Genomic DNA, 17,056 nt, shown 5'->3' with positions numbered 1-17,056 from the left:
CAATCAAAAACCAACATAGATTTCTGAAATGTGAGTTTAGCTGCAGGGGCGTTGTCTGATTGGGTGAATCTGCTTAATGTACCTAATAGAAAGGGAGACTCACCAGTATTGTACTGCCAGTAACAGTTTGCAAATATAGACAGAAGGGGGCGCCATAGTCTCGTATGTAGATTGTTCTGCAATCCCCTTACACACACACACACACAGCCAGGTACACATACAGACGTACCACCCGTTAATTAACAAACTAACAAAACTGATGAAATTATTACAAACTTCACAATCATATTCATTTATGTGTGAAAATACTTGTGTTCGAATGTTTTTGCAAAGGCCGGTGGGGTTATTTATTTTTTATTTTTTTATAAGGAAAAAAAATATGGTTTTTATATTTTAAAAAAAAGAAAAAAATCCAAATGTAACTTCAATTCCTCTCTTTTGTGTCAATATTATTTTATAGTTTGGTACGTGTGATACAGTCCTTGAGGTATAACCATGGAGGCCATTAGGAGCCTGTGTAGCTCTGCAGGCCTGCGTGCTGCTGTAGATGTGGTGGCGCACACATGGCGCACAAAGCCAAAGATAGAGTAACAAATCAGGAATTTCCCTCCTGCCACTCCTGAGAGCGCAGGAGGACAAAAGTGACGGATGAAGCTGCTGGTTAACACAGCCAAAGAGGGAGAAGAATCCCCATAACGCCTCACTGTTACACCGTTTAGAGGAAGATTATCATATTCTACATTACGCTGCGGGCGGAGGACATAGCTACATATGTTTTTTCTTCATTATGGAATGTTTGGACACATCCGCTTTTCGTGATGGCGTCTTTCACAAACTTTCGTGGATTTAATGGCGCATTGCAAAGAGAAGATAATTCATGAAGACAACTTTTGTTTTTGTTTTTCAAGTTGAAGTTAGTGCTTTATGACTCTTTTCCCCCCGCTGGGCTCCTGAGGTTTGTGTCGCTGCTGTGCACTTTTTCATCTGTGGAGTTTGTCGATGGCGTAGGTGGCAGCCGCAGCACTTTCCACCTCACTATCCCGATCAGGATTTGATTATAAAATCTTCAATTGATCATCACTTGGATAATGTGCGTGGACCAAAGTGGAGTTGTTTGAAATCCAGTGAATAGCAGAGTGGGAATGTGGAGTCAGACAGGAGTGTAGAAGGATGCTGCTGCTTGGACAATGGAACTGAACAACTCTTTTGCTGTTGTTGCGCTGGTTTGTGTGTTTTTCTGCTCCACTTTTAGCCAAGAACTCAATCCCAAAGGCAGGAATGTATGCAAAGTTCCCGGGTAAGCATAATTATATTGCAAAACAAACAAGTTCACACAGTTGTACCGCGCCTTTTAATCAAGCAGATGGATTCGAGAGGAATAATGAGTGATTCAGCCGTTCACATTGGAAATACGCACATTAAAAAGTTTCCTATAGTGTGATATTCCTCCGCGCAGATATGGACACTTTTTCTCTGAAAGTAATCCGGTCTGGATCGGAATTGTTTGGGAAACAAGCCTCCAATATGTATAACAGATCTCTTTTTAATGTGTTAGACAAAACCAATAAATGAATACAGAGTTCTCTACACAGCTTGTTAAGTCGAGCATGTTTTTGCAGCGCTGCACATACACGAGTAGCGGATCTCACAGATATGATCCCCAAATGCAGATTTCATACTCAAACGGGTTGTTTTGTTTTGTTTTCGCCTCAGGGATCACCGTTATTTCCAACAAGTGACTTTACTTTTAACGCTTTATTGTGCATAACGTGTTCACCGTAGCAGGAGGAGGAGGAGGAGGAGGAGTCCATTGAAGAAAGCAGCCATCCAGATGTGTACATCTGGATCCTGCTGTTCGCTTCGATGTTATAGGGGGCGCTCTCATTTTCCTTTGAGCCTTCGTGGCACTTAAAGATAATATCGTTAGTGATGCAGAACATTCTAAAGAAATGGCTGTGAATTCAAAGTCCTTTTCTGTTGCCAAAGCTTATGATGTCCAACCTTTTCTAGACATCAAGGAGGTTAGCTGCACAATTACTGACTGAGGCATCCAAGGGATTCAGACAAACCAAAAATTCCAAGATTTCGGAATCAGCTAGATGAGAAACCCTGAACATGCAGTCGGACTATATACATGTGACAGAAACCATGTGCTCATCCTACAGGGTCTGTTGTGTCTGTAAGGATGCTTGACCTCACTGAAAGCTGAACTAGTTTATCTTATAAGTCTCATTCTGCATGTACAGTATCAGGCACAGATATGAAGCAAATAGGAGCAATTGCTTCACCTTTACTGTGGAATTTCTCACATAATCACATGGATTCTGATGAGAAGTTTACCATGTGTACCATATTCATCACCCATACACTGATTATGAGCTTGACATTTTGCACCTCATTTAGCATTCAACATCTCACTTGTTTTCCCATTTGGTCATTGTGTTTAACTTGATTCATACGATGAATGGAAGGAAGCATTTAGCATTTATCATCACTAGTCAGCATTTCCTTTATTTCCTTACAAAATCAGACACTGTGTCTGGGGAGACTAACAGTTTTGTCCTGATTTGACTATTAAACAAGACCTTCATCGCTCATTGTTTCTGAGTGTCTTAGAAAGTCTGAGCTTTTAGCCGTGTGATGTAGAAAAACCTGTTTCTGTGTGAGAAAGAGCAGCTATTAAAGAGGGGAAGTTGTTACATTCTCTGTGTAATAATGAAAGACAAACAGGACAGTAGGTTAGTTCCACACTGCACAATGGATGTAATCTTTCTTCCCTAGTGCAGACAAGGATTGTATGTGGGTTAAAGGTCAATAAGGGTCAACTCAATACACATTGGCTTGAGTTCGTCAGCAGCACAGATACAAAAAGTTCAGTCAAGTACACACACAGCGATACAAAAAAAAACCTCTGCCTTTCATCACAGTGAAATCATACAGTGGTCAGACCTATGATCTCTACCACGTGCCTAGTTTGGCAGGATTAATACCGTTTTACTCACTGTACACTAACTGCAAAGTGCAAACTGTCATCTTCAAACATTTGGGGGAAGCTGATGTGTTGCGGGGGTCCGCCAGAGGTCACAGGCGTAGGAGGAAGAGGCGATGCATCCGTTCTTTCCTGTCAGTCTCAAAAACCTGGCTGCAAAATGTCTTCCCTGAATACTCACACTCCTCCTCGTGTCCTTAACTCCAGTTTTCCACAGCTATGCCAATAACTCGTACAATAACAACAATGGTTGTAGTCCTCATGGATTCTGACTGGTTGAAATTATAGAATGATGAGGGACAATGGGAAAACCTATTTAGATGTTTAGTCACCATGACCACAATGCTACTAGAACATTGGCATCGAAAGCATGGTTTCCTTCAGGAAGGACAATATCCACACCTACACGACACAAGGGCCTGCTGAATTGTTTGATGTGTATAAGAATGAAGTCAATCACATGTCATGGCCTTGGCAGTCACCAGATCTCAACCTAGTTAAATTAGGGGAGATTTTTGGACCAACTTGTTAGACAGCACGTCAACAACACCCAAATTATAATACATTAAAATACACAAGAGGGACAAAGTATTCAATACACCTTTGAATATAAAGCAGTGGAGAACATCTGAATGTATGGATGTTGTTGTGCATTAGATGTTCAGGTGTATCTATCTAACAAAGTACACATTTACACTTGAACTCATCCCCACATGTAGATAAACACTACCATGTGCTGAACATAGGCGTCATTTACAATGCTGCGTTAAATGTTTGGCGTATCCAGCATCAGCCACATCAATGAAAGTAGCGAGATGAAACGAGTCCTGAGCTGGGCGTGAACTCTGTTTGGTGTTAATATGTGTTTATGTCACCCTATCATTGCTACTCTAGTTGCTCCTTCTCCATGTTATTCTCAATCTGACAATGTCTTTTTCAGGGCGTCTGGATTGGTGTGCTGCGGTGGATGGGGGCAGCTCGGGGACGAATGCGTGACACGTATGTACCTAACAGAGCGGTGGATTGTGTCTTTACCCGTACATGTATTACTGCATGCAGCTCTGTGTGCAAGTCAGTCGAATAATCTGACGTGTTCTTTTCCACAAAAGCTCTCTGTGAGGGAAACTTCACCTGCAAGGAGAATGAGGTGTGTGTGAGGCCTAATGAATGCCGCTGTCGTCATGGATACTTTGGAGCAAGCTGTGACACCAGTAAGGGTTTTGTAATATATCATTGGCATTTCTACCCTTTTATAAGCCTGGTCTGTACTATATGAGGGGTATTTCCTGATTACAGTGCTATCTTTTTTGCAGAGTGCCCTCCTCAATTCTGGGGCCCCGACTGCAAAGGGAAATGTCACTGTTACCCCAACGGCCAGTGTGACGACCTGACCGGCGAGTGTACCTGTAACCACAACCGCTGGGGTCCAAACTGCGAGAATGCCTGCTTATGCCAAAAGGGCAAGTGTGACCAAGAGACAGGCAAATGCACATGTCACCCGGGTGTCTGGGGTCCCCAGTGCAACAACAACTGCTACTGCAGCATCAACTCAGTGTGTGACACCATGACAGGGCGCTGCCTGTGCAATCCCGGCTGGACGGGGAGGAACTGTGCGATCCAGTGTAACTGTAACAATTCACCATGTGACCAGTTCACGGGACGCTGCCAGTGTCGGGAAAGGCTGTGGGGCCCTCGGTGTGAGAGGTACTGTCAGTGCGTCCACGGCAAGTGCAACCAAGCAGACGGCTCGTGTACCTGCACACCAGGGTACCGTGGGAAGTTTTGCAGGGAACCGTGTCCTGCTGGATTCTATGGACAAAACTGCAGGAATAGGTGAGAAAAAACCTGGCAGAGAGCAAATGTAGCGTTTCAATAACAGGAAACATGCACTTTTACAGATGCCTTGTGTTCACTTCCCCTGTCTGATCCATATTAAGGTGTAGTTTGTGGTTTTGATAGGAAATAAGATTTGATATATGCCGCAGATGATAACCTTTAAAATATGTGAGCATGTTACTCAGTCGAGCAATATTAAAGAGAGATGTGGGAATTTGTATTCACATTATCCGGTAGTCATCTGCCAACATGCGAAAGCAATTGAGGTTAAGTGCTTTACCTTGCACAGACTACGCTGTTCTCACACGATACACAGTTGCTGTACACCATAAAGAACAGAGCTGGCTTTGAACCGTTGAAGGTACTGAACTGTGAAAAGATCCCCATCGTTCACACCGTGTAATAGAATGTCAGTAAAGGTCTGTTCTTCTGTTCCCATGCTGGTCTTAGGTGTGGCCACTGCAAAGGTCAGCAGCCCTGTAAGGTCACAGAGGGGCGTTGCATCACCTGCGACAGAGGCTGGAATGGGACACGGTGCGATCAGCTCTGCTCCAAGGGATTCTTTGGTGAAAACTGCCAGGAAGTGTGTCCCACCTGTAAAGATGGTCACCACTGTGACCCCATTCAGGGAAAGTGCTCTCACTGTAACCCCGGCTGGATTGGGGACAGGTAAGGAACACCCCCCCCCCTCCTAAAGTTACAAACAGAGTGGCAGTCCCTTTAACTAGTAGCTGCTGTAATACCATTTCGAACGCTAGTCCATGACTCATTTCGTCGACCTTGGTAATGACTGTAATCACAGCATTCTTTCTGTGTGTGGTAGGTGTGAGGTGCGCTGCCCAAACGGCACCTACGGCGAGAACTGCGCGAACGACTGCAGTCACTGCTTTAACGGCGTTTGTCATGTTGTCACCGGAGAGTGTCTGTGTGACCCAGGCTTCTATGGGACCTAGTAAGTCATAAGACACCTCATACCCCAAAAATGTTTATGCCCTTGGCGGCTCTATGGCGCACAGTGAAAAGGCCCCAGTGGCAGTAATGTTGTGTTTGTCTCACACTTTTATTTGATTTAAGGAGTGTGATTGTGTTTCGAGGCATTTTGTGGTTTCATAGGTACTGAAAAAGTGGAAACACTGGAACTGGAGAACTAAAATTCACACACGTATCTTTTTGTATAACATTACTGATTTTCCAGCTGTTTTTATCCGTCTCTTACTCGAAATGATGAATCAACATTGTGTTTCTTCTCTTTTCTGTGCTCAAGCTGCAACATGACCTGTCAGCCTGGTCAGTATGGAGTGAACTGCAACCAAACCTGCTCTTGCCACGACAAGAACTGTGATCCCGTGTCTGGTGCCTGCTTTCTCCGTAAGAAAACTCTCTTTGGTTGATCAAATGAAGCCTTGTGGTTATATTTGACAGGATGTTTTGAGGCAGTAGCTCTACATATGCACAGAGAATTTAGGCCCTGTGTTATTCTGTCCAAGTAGCAATTTCTGCTTGTGTATTAAATGTCTGATAGTTGGCTGTAAACACTAAGCACCAACAAACATATCTATTCAGGTCAGTGTGTGTAGTGAGAGAGTTAGCTTAGCGGGGGCTTGATAGTGTTTCCAGACCAAGACTGGTGTCCTTTTTATGGCTGTGTTTTTTGGCTCTGTTCCCTTCCTGTCCAGCCAGAGAGCGAGAGAGGAAAAGAGAGAGCGGGAGAATGAGAGTGGGGAAGGAAGACAAAATAGCGCGGCGGACAGAGAAACAAAAAGAGTATTCGGAGGAGAGATACAGAGAGTAGAATAGTGGAAAAGAAAACGTGGAAAGGAAGAGGTGATAGGTGAAGGCCGCGAGGAAATTGTTTTTTATTATAGTGAATAAAAGGGGTGTCGGCCAGTGGACGAGCTGCTCAGATCAGTGATATCAAAGGAAGTGGTCACACATTTCCTTTCCTGCAACCATCTGTGAATAGAGAGCGATGACAACATGTCACGGGCCAGGATGCTCACCCATCCATCTCAGCCTTATGTGACGCCTCTACCTGCCCTTTAACTCATGACTCGCTGCTCTTCTGGTGTCATGGCATCCACATTTGGTTCTCTGCACTTATTATCTTCTTGCTGCATCCAACTTTGAGGCAGCGGTGCTAATAAATCAGCAGCGAATTATGGTGAGACAAAAAAGCAATGAAATAAGTCATATAGATACTGTGATATAGTTTTATTATTTCTAGTATAAGTGATGTAAGAGGACAAAAGAGTCTCACTGCACCCGTGTGGCACACCCAGAATTCTCTGCATCTCGTCTTTCAGAGCCCAACCAGCGGATGGGTGTGATTGCGGCCGGAACACTGGTCTCCTTTTTACTGATTGTCCTCCTCTCGCTGCTGTGCTGCTGCTGCCTCTGTCGACACAAAGACGACCACAAGTGAGTGACAGATAGGTGACGCCTTGCACGGCGGTGGGCCATGAGGTCTTGGGTTTCCCTGGAAGGCGCCTTGGCCTGGTCACAAAACAGCTTATCCATATTCTAATATGGGGAAATATTTTCTTTTTTCCTCTGGTTCATAGGTACCACAGGGTTAAAGGAATAAATGCATATAAATTGGATTTTCAAGTAGCTTTAAATATTGACATTACAGTTTGAGTAGCAATGCTTAGTAACTCCTAAGCTCCCAGGATGAAGCACGGGGCCACGTTTAATATTCCTCTTTTGAATGATTCATTTTAATTTCCATGGCGTCATCCCTTTTCAGTCCTAACCAAGACAACTCTACCAACAGCAAAAAAGCCAAGCGGATCCTGTGTGGACGATTCAGCCGAATCAGCACTAAACTCCCCCGTATTCCACTGAGGAGACAGAAACTACCCAAAGTAGTCGGTAAGCCCCAAAACACTTTCTCATATCCTACTGCAGTGCTGCCAGGAGCTGCTGGATTTTATGCAATCTACCCCTCTGGTGCTTGTACAACATAATCTGCTGAAGTTGGACTCTTCTTAGTGTTATTAATAGTCATGAGTAATCACACAAAGGTCATGAATGAAGTGGTGGTTATCTTCATATGCTATACAGGTGTCACAAAGAAAATGTATTAATGGTGGTTTCAGCGACTATCTGTGCTTTTAAATTCCCTTTGCTGTCAACAGTGACAGCAATGAATGACAGACGGAGTGTTTTTCTCCATCGCTACCTTTGTCTGTCTGTAAAGTGATGGATAGGGTTGAAAAGTGTATGGTGGCTGCCAGGCGAGTGTGGGGTTTCATTTGAAAGGAATGCACTGGTTTTAGAGCCCCTTATTATTCTTGGCGCCCTAAAATGCCATGTGTTCATATTATTACAACTTTAAACTGGGGCTTTTTCTTCCCCTTTTCTTTACTCGTTTCCATCTCTTCTTCCCCCCCAAAAAAAATGTCTTGGGGAAGGAGGAGGAGGAGGCTGTGTTATTAAAAGAAGGCTGATGGTTGTCTGGGGGCCCAGGTGGTGGTGAGTGACGCTCTATCAAAGGCCGCACTGTTTGGGTGGACGCTGAGCTGCTGCTCCACGCGGAGGTCCCGTGGGCTGTGATGGTTCTGTCTGTGACCTGAGGCTCTCTTAAAGTGTGCCCGTCCAGATAAGCAGAGCGTATCTTACAAACCTCAACACACTACTAACATGGCTGCTCCTGTTTAAGCTTATAGTGTTGAAGAATCGCCCTTCACATCCTGACATAATGTAAAGATTGCGCTTTTTTATGTTGACCAGACTGTATATGGTTGTGTTACTCTTCCTGAATACGCTGTAACACTCATTTTCTTCATGATAAATGATGCAATGATGTTGGTGAAATGTCATCATATTTTTGTACTTCCTCAAATGTTTCTGTGGAACTTTAAACGTTTGCATCAGCTGGAAATAGGAAGTTGTTTTCACAGGGAAGACATTAGAAGATGTTTCATATAGATGTGTGGAGGAGCCTAGTTGTTTAAAATGTGCTTCAAATGTATTCAGTTGCGAACAAAGATGATGAAAGTTTAGCTAAACTAGACTGATAAAATATAGTGATGACTTTTAGGGCTCAACCCACTGTGTTGTAGAGTCTCTTAATCTCATTATGAAGCATGGTAATGATGAAAGAAGCTGCTGGAAATCACTGTGGTGTGGAAGGAGTTAACCACCATGACCTGGTTTCCTTTCCATGTCTGAGCACCATGTGCTTTCTCCGTAATCCATCTGATTATTTAAGCCTGAATTTGTCTCCATTACAACCGCGTCAAAATACAATGCAGGGACAGAGCTGTCTTTGGCGTCACTCTTTGGGACGTTGGGACGCTTATTTGTTGTACACAGCTCTACTTCAGCAGGGCGGATGATGCATAACATGCAACATTACTGTACAATAGTCAAATGCTTTTTGAAAGATGCTGAGAGGTGTTTACACTGAAAGCAAAGAGCACAAATCCACTTTTAGTGTTTTCAAATTGATCTTTCTGTCTGTTCAGGCAACAGACAACCTTATCCTAATTCACTTTATGAACAGACGCAGTCAAACTCATTACAATTTGTCAGTGTCTGCCTCCGTCCTGCTTTGTGCCGTCCTGATTGTTGTTCCTTTGCTTTCTGGTGGCCTAACCACAGTAGCGCGGCTTACCAACGTTTTGAAACTCTAACTTTGACTGGGGCTACACAGTTCTGCACACACACATTCCAGAGGGGGCCCAATGGGGCTGGAAACAGGAAGTGGTCAAATTTACCCCAGCCTGTGTCAGAACTGTGATTTATCCACACCAGGGTCAGTGGCAACAGATGTGGCAGACATAAGGAAAAAAGGACCAGGGGAGAAAGGAAGGAGGACATTCAGGTCTCATTATTGAGCATAGTGAGCCACTGTCACATAGTCCCATTTGGCCAAAACCAAGGCTGCATGTTTGTATCATTCCGTTGTAAAGATATTTATTCCTCACACTAAACATCACATCTGTCCTCTCTGTGCTTTCCCAGTATGAGAGCAGCACCATCTGCATTTTATCATTTATTTGTATAGCAACGATGGACTGGCCCCTGCAAACCTATTTACAGCAACATTCTGCTACACTCTGCAATTACAGACATCTACAACAAGAATCTTCCATCAGTTGATCAAACAACTGCTCAACTTAAGTGCAGGAATCAAGATCAACACATTTGCAAAGATCAGCTGCTATTGAAGATGTTTCAATCACTTTCCATGTGCAGCTCTTTACTGCTGGGCCAGATGCAGGACTTAACTCTAGTGTTTTGCCGTAGACATGTTGCTGGTGCCGGTGCCAGAGCGGGTGCCTAGTAGCATAGATTTTCACAACAAAGTGCCTGAAACTCAACTGGAAAAGTTGGTGCAGTTTGGCCGCAAGACGCTGCTAGTCTCTCACCAAGTGACATCAGGCATCAGGGGCCAAGGGCAGGGAGAAGGCATGGAACAGGTTTATTTTGAAAGCGCCATTTTTAAATCTGAAGGAGCAAAAAGAACCATCTTGTGTTGCTCTGCTCTACCTTTCTATCCTCGGTAAAATCATTAGCAGTGTCCTGATCCCCAGGTTATCACTCTTCTACAGTGCCGCTATAGCCCCGTGTTTGCAAAGGCAGGCCCCCACTGAACAACTGTGGTGCTTTAGCTTTGCAGCTGGGACGTGTCAATAATGCCCTGTTGTGCATTGGCCTCCATGTAGGGAGGGATCACTGTGGCGTCCAGTCTGCAGAACAATCCGCCCCGCTAGACTTTCAGTCTGGAGGGAACAGCTCTCGAGGGCACCAGTTGTTCACCATTTCATACAGCTAATGTTGCAAAATGCCCATGTGTTGTCTTGTTGACTAACTTAACTGAAGTCTTTGCATATGTTCGCTGTTCTGCATTCCTCCATTCCTCAGAGTCTCTGCTGCAGCACATTAAGGATCTTGGTCTTGCTCAAGGGCAAATGCATAGACAAAGCACTCTAAGTCTTCCTTTTTCTGTTTAAGTACTTGCGCAATTGATTATATGTATAGTGGATGTAAGACTGGCTTATGTTGGTTTAGAAAACATGGGATACAGTAGTAGGTTGAAGAACTAAATATTTCTTCACAGGAGGTTTGTTGACCAAAGCAGAGTGTCCATTGGACCGAACCAGAGCTAAACGAATGAATGAATGAATGAATGAATGAATGAATGAATGAATTACTTAGTATATAAGTAAACATCTTTATTACTTGCATTCAGGAGCCCAATCAATCACTAATACATACCCTTTCAGATCTGTATTTGTGTTTTCAGAACACAAAACTTACATATATTTATAACTTTGCAAAAGTGAAAAAGTGTATGCATGCATATACTTTTCTTGTTGCATCACATCTGTCATCTTGACACAATATCCATCATACATTTCTGGTTTCCTAATATGGTTTGCAGAATTTCCCTCGCATTTGTCCTCAGATGCACTACCGAACCTCCCGCTTGCCACGGTTGCCATGTTTTTGCCATGTTTTCATAGAATGTGTCAGGGTCCGAATGCTACAGTGGATTTGATTGACTGTTCAAACTCAAGATCGGGTGCACTGATTGGCCAGTCTTAAACCATTAGATACATCATAATCATTATTGTCTCTTACTATACGCTTTCATTTTGTGTTTCCTCGTTACAATTTTCTTTTCATTCTTATTCTTATTCTTATTCTTATTCTCATTCTCAATCTTATTCTTATTCTTATTCTTATTCTTAGTCTTATTCTTATTCTTATTCTTATTCTTATTCTTATTCTTATTCTTATTCTTATTCTTATTCTTATTCTTATTCTTATTCTTATTCTTATTGCTAGTCTACAAAGGTCTGTCGATGGAGTTCTTATCTTATCCTAAGTCAGACAACAACAGCAAAAGAGTACAGATTTATTCCTGGCCACAGTCCTGGTACAGTTAGGGGATTCCTTCCACAGAGGGTTTATCTAAGGGCTAAACAAACGACTGGGCCCATGTGTCATTGGGCATGTGAACAGCAGCATCTGATGTGGTTGGTCATGTCAAGTTAACGCCCAGTGCACAGTTTAGGCCAAAACTTCACTGTCCATGCCAGATGCGAAGATCAGCCGCATGCATCCTCCCAAAACCACAGCTGTCCTTAAAGTGAAGGGTCAGCAGATTGCAGCAATATCAAAAAAGGAGGGAGAAGAGAGAGAGAGAGAGAGAGAGAGAGAGAGAGAGAGAGAGAGAGGGAGAGAGAGGGGAAGATGACCTGACCTACATATTGGTTAGGGAGTGTATTCAGTGCAGGAAGAGCTATAGAGAGCCCATCTGTGGATGCGTTTTAGTACAACCGGTACATAACTACAAAATTGACGATGATGATGTTTATTAATACATCAGATATTGGAAAGTTGTTCATTACTGTCATGTTGGCAGCCTGCCTGACTACAGACTCATTTAAATACATTATGTTGTATATTCATTTTACTTTGATTTAATTTTCACTGTTGATGAAGCATTCCGTCATTTATTGAGTCTCTCAGGGTTAGCTAATGTGGCCATAGTTGCCTTGGTAATGTTGGCAGACGACGTCGTGAGCCAAACCTACACACAAATCTTCACTTTTGACTCTTCTGCTCTGCGTGTGAAGCTGAGCATCTCTGGCTCTGTGTCCTCATTATTGATCTCTTATGACATTGAAGAACTGGTAACCCATCAGTTATAGTTTTAATGCATTATAATGCCTGGTTTAATTCCTCTGATGGAAGTACAATTGCAGGGAAAATAAAAATAGTCAAAAACATTGTTAAATGAGTCATTTGGCAGTTCATGAAACACGTAACACGCAGAAACGCTGACCGTATGGTTGTGTCTAAAAATAAAAATAACCAGATTAGCTTTACAAAATCCATAACGTCCAAACTACTGTTCACATCCATGTAAAACCAATAAACTGAGTGCAAACCCAAAAGACTTAATTAAACCAAGACTTGTGACAACTTTGTTGCAGCTGTGAATAAGAGCAGACTGTTTTTCTTGTAACATGGTCCAAACCCCCCTGACTGACCTCTCTCGCCTTCTGTATTTGTTTGTGTTCTCAGTAGCGCACCATGACCCCGAGAACACCTTCAACTGCAGCTTCATCGAGCCCCCTTCAGTGGCCGACCAGCCCTCACCCTCCTCATGGTCCTCCCAGGAGTCTTTCTCTTCCTTTGAGAGTGGAGATGAGGGTCCAGTTTACTGTGTGCCCCATGAAGGTGAGTCATTAGACAAGAGCCTAAACATTTTCGTAATCTGGAATGACTCACATGAATATATTTTTGGTGCAGGGGACTTTATCGTCTCTCTCTATCTCACTCCACACACACACACATACACACACACACACACACACACATGTACATGAGAATCACGTCTCTGTTCCAAAGGAGTGTAAGGAGAAGTCAGGGTCCCCAGTGTGTCCATGCAGTGACTCACAAACTTCTGCAAATCTCATTAAGGAGATAGTTCACTCCTTATCACATGCCATCAAGAGCCCAGGTTTGCACTTGGAGACTAAGGGAGGATAAACAGGAAATGGAACAGTCAAGTCAGCACATGGCTCAATTCCAAAGTGTGACTCACTCCTTGGAGCTTAGTGGAAAACACCCTTTCCCTCAGTTTCTTTTCAGCTTTTCATTCAGGTTAGGTTTTATTTTGTTTTTTTTGTCTGAAATAGCTTTATTTTTGGATGGAGTCCAGCTGGTCTCAGTAGGTTACTTTAGGTTGTATTGTCTTTATGAGTGCTGGGACCGATTGTATCTGTTGTATCAAAGAAAGTTCAAAGTCAGTGAAGATACACTAGGTTGGCAAATTTAACTGTACAGATGTCAGCCCTTTAATTATATGTGTTAGATGAGAGCGCTGCTTTGTGACAGACAAGCATATGCATCTGTTACTGATATGCTTGTTTCTGTATTTATGTTCAATACCTGTAGGTCAATACAAGCTACACAAATGACTAGTTCACGCAAATTTACATTTAATATGTATATTTCATTTGTATCTGAGTATTTAACAGGATAGACTAATTGCTGTCAATGTGCCAATAATCCACAGAATCAGTGAGTGAAACCAAAGAGAAGCATAGTCCCAGCCCCACAGCAGAGAAACCAGCTGCTTCCCCTAATGAGGAAGATGCAGGGGAATACACCTCCCTCAAAGACACCAGCATCACAAAACCAGAGGGGAGTGAGCAGCCATTGCTCAAGTCATCTGACAGTGAAGGCTCCACCAGTGGCTCTGAGTCCGCCATTGGAGCCCTCTATGCCCGCATTGCTCGCCTCTCTAAGCACTCCAAGGAGGATGAGGGCATCGCCAAAGATGGGGATGGCACTCCTACCCCAGAGGTCAAGCGTAATGGAAAACCACCACCTTCACCTGGTAAGCCCAAACCACGCCCACCAGACCCGTCCACTAAACCAAAGGTGTCGTGGATCCATGGAAATACTCCAGGGTCTCCCCAGCCAGAGCAGCTGGGACAGGGGGGGATAAAGGTGCTTACAGTGCCAAAAAAAAAGGAGAGGAGCTCCAGTGATGGCTCAGCCAGGAGTGAGGAACGTCAGAAAATGAAGGAGCAGGCCAAGGAGAAGAGTCGCGAGCAGCAGAAGAGCCCAGAGGGGAAGGAGGCGGATGTGAACAGCTCCCCCGGCAAGCACAAACCTCTGCGAGGTAAGAAGTCTGGGGAGGAGCACAGCAGTCCCAGTCACTTGGAGCACATTAATGGTGTGGTTCAGAATGCTCTCAAGAAGATTAGCAACTTCCACAGCTCCTCTTCTGAAAAGAAGAGCTCAGACAGTCCGATAGAGTCGCCAAAGGAGGCGCCCAAGAGCCCCATGGTCATCCATCCTCACATGAACTCTGAGGCTGCCACACTCCTTGCTGCACAGCTCAAGGAGAAAACCCAAAGCATCAACAGGAACGAGGGGACAGGCCTTATAAAAACAAATGGTCTCTCCACACCAAAGAGCAACAGGGAGAAGCCTACACCCCCTCAGAAAGCCAAGCGGACCCCCTCCACTGGTTTGGGCCAGCAGGGCTCCACCAAACCCCTGCTGCCTACTTCAAGTAGCCTCCAGAAGATGGTGGCACCCATCACCTCTGACCCTGGGAATGCTGAAGCCAAGAGCCCGGAGAAGCAGGACTTGAACGGCTCGAGGGCAGGAGAACCCACGTTGGATGCTACACCAAAGAAGACTCCCATTAAAAAGCCACCCAGGAAGAAAGGAAAGGATGGTACATTGGATAGTGCCGAAAATAAAACACCCCAGCAAAAGACAGCCATCATGCCACCACAGATAGTGAAATAGCATATTGTACAAAAACATATGCCAAAGTTTGCGTTGTAAAACATTGAAGTGGCTTTGCTGGAAGCTGAAACTCGTCGTTTTTTCAGTCAAGGAATTTACACTTTTTCTGTGAGTGTGCTGAGACTCCAGGACCAGTTCAAAGCCAGAGATACTTTTAAACTGAGGGCTCGGTTGAGTCCTGATGGTAAGTTGCTAAATGACTTTTATACAACATAGTATTTCAGTACATTTCATGATTCCTCTTTGTATCGCAACGACAGTATGTATCAATCTCACACCACAACCTGTGGCTACGCTGGAGACGACTGTGAGACATTCACCCTGATCCAGACATGATCCATAGTTCATTCATCTCCAGTCCTTCACAGTATCTCCACCACTATATTTATATATGAGTCGCTTTCAAAATTGCATAATTTGTTTTGAAATATAGCTAATTGTAATGTATGCTCTCCACAGGTACAAAAGGTACTAAAACACCAAGGAAATTAGATCCTCTGAGGATTGCAAGCTATTTTTTTGTCATTGTTACTTTGGACCCTCATCCAGCTTTAACTTCATGACCATTCCACACCGTATGTAGGCAAACATGAAGTAGACATCATAAAAATTGGTGATGTTAAGGCTTCTCTTTGCTGAGGGCCTTTTCATTTCTTAGGTAACAGCTTTTTGATCAAACAATCTCTCTCCTTTGTGTTAAGTGAATTATTATTGTCATTCTTGCTTGTAGAGCAAATTTCAGGTCGATGAGTGTTACCAGGCAGGTATTTGTGTTGCCTTCAAAGCCTTTTCCGTCATAAAAATTTATACACTTTAAAATCAATGAAGGAGTTTTCTTCTACAACCTTGCCAGACATGGTTTGCGGAAGACCAAACAAAATATTTGACCGCAAAAAAAAGGCTCTTTTCATCTTCTTCCATACTTCTGCGAACACCAAATCACCAGAATGTGCTCTTACTGTATGTTTTATTCAATCAGCTAAACCACTAAACCAAAACATGAAATCCCACGCTATCCTACATATTCACTTTATGCTATAAATCATGTTAAACTACTTACTAGCTCTGTAATATGGCAACATCTGCAGTTTCCCTCTACTGTATTTAAAGAAAACATTAGCCCATATCTTACCTTCCTTGTAAATCAAATGCAAAGGATGATATTATGGACGAATGTATGTCTGTTATTTGCATTCTTGGCAGATCAGTGAACAGAATCGTCCACTATATTTGTGTGCCAAACACATTTTCAACAGCACAAGCATGTGTTTTAGCTCCTTGTTAGCGATGCATTAGACTGTCATGTGACTTTTCTCATTCCACATGAATACTATGGATTGGCTGTTGGGCTATTTTAGCCCAACAGCCCAACAGCCCAACAGATGTTTTGTCACTCAAGGATCACATCATGTTAAGCTGTAAGGCATTGTTTTTGTGTCGTTTTGTAATAGCATAACTCTAAAAGGCTAAATGGTACCAGTGCCTGGAGTGTTAAAACATTCCTTACCTTTTGATCAGTCTAACAGAACAGAAGCAATGATGGCCTGAAGGGCTTTGCCAACTTGAATGAGGTGTAATGCTGATTCCTAAAGCCAGTAAACCAAAGAATGGTGTCGGACTAAATGAATTAAAACTAATTAAGCTTTGCGTTTCTCAAGAGGAAAACAGGCTTCATTCTAGTTGTAGGTATGAAGCTATTTTCAAAATAGCACTCAAAATCCATATGAAAATCCATATAAGCTATGGATTGTGGCGTGATAGCCAGAGCACTCAGAGGTGAAGGAATAGAGCAGCTTAAGATACAGTCGGCATGTTATGTGCTGAAGAACACAGATTTTAAACTCATAGCTAATTATGTGTTTTGTTTCTTTATCAAGGTACAGCCAGTTTCTTCATCTTTGGTTATTTTTACGTTTTCTACATGTATAGATTGTGTACTTT

At 43.3% G+C, this 17,056-nt stretch overlaps 1 protein-coding gene across 1 annotated transcript; it reads left to right on the top strand.

Annotated features, from left to right (window-relative positions):
- Nucleotides 1–548: 548 nt before the first annotated feature.
- scarf2 (scavenger receptor class F, member 2) lies at nt 549–16,821 on the top strand. The gene is made up of 11 exons (XM_076151033.1): nt 549–1,297; nt 3,930–3,988; nt 4,099–4,200; nt 4,303–4,822; nt 5,276–5,494; nt 5,649–5,777; nt 6,090–6,193; nt 7,129–7,243; nt 7,599–7,696; nt 12,869–13,024; nt 13,866–16,821. The coding sequence occupies exons 1-11, from the start codon at nt 1,188–1,190 to the stop codon at nt 15,113–15,115; spliced, it is 2,862 nt and encodes a 953-aa protein (XP_076007148.1). The 5' UTR covers nt 549–1,187; the 3' UTR covers nt 15,116–16,821.
- The last annotated feature ends 235 nt before the right edge of the window (nt 16,822–17,056 follow it).

Source organism: Genypterus blacodes, unplaced genomic scaffold (genome assembly GCF_046128005.1).
Source record: "Genypterus blacodes isolate CSIRO-AG114 ecotype Tasmania unplaced genomic scaffold, CSIRO-AGI_Gbla_v1 ptg000053l_1, whole genome shotgun sequence".
NCBI lineage: Eukaryota > Metazoa > Chordata > Actinopteri > Ophidiiformes > Ophidiidae > Genypterus > Genypterus blacodes.
The sequence above is the reverse complement of the archived record's forward strand: the minus strand, read 5'-3'. Positions and strand labels throughout refer to the sequence as shown.

Bases quoted from the DNA above. Each gene is read 5' to 3' on its own strand.
- scarf2 (XM_076151033.1), top strand. From the start codon at position 1,188: ATGGAACTGAACAACTCTTTTGCTGTTGTTGCGCTGGTTTGTGTGTTT. The intron at 3,989-4,098 runs GTATGTACCTAA...TTTCCACAAAAG, and splicing joins CGGGGACGAATGCGTGACAC to CTCTCTGTGAGGGAAACTTC. The intron at 5,778-6,089 runs GTAAGTCATAAG...TCTGTGCTCAAG, and splicing joins CCAGGCTTCTATGGGACCTA to CTGCAACATGACCTGTCAGC.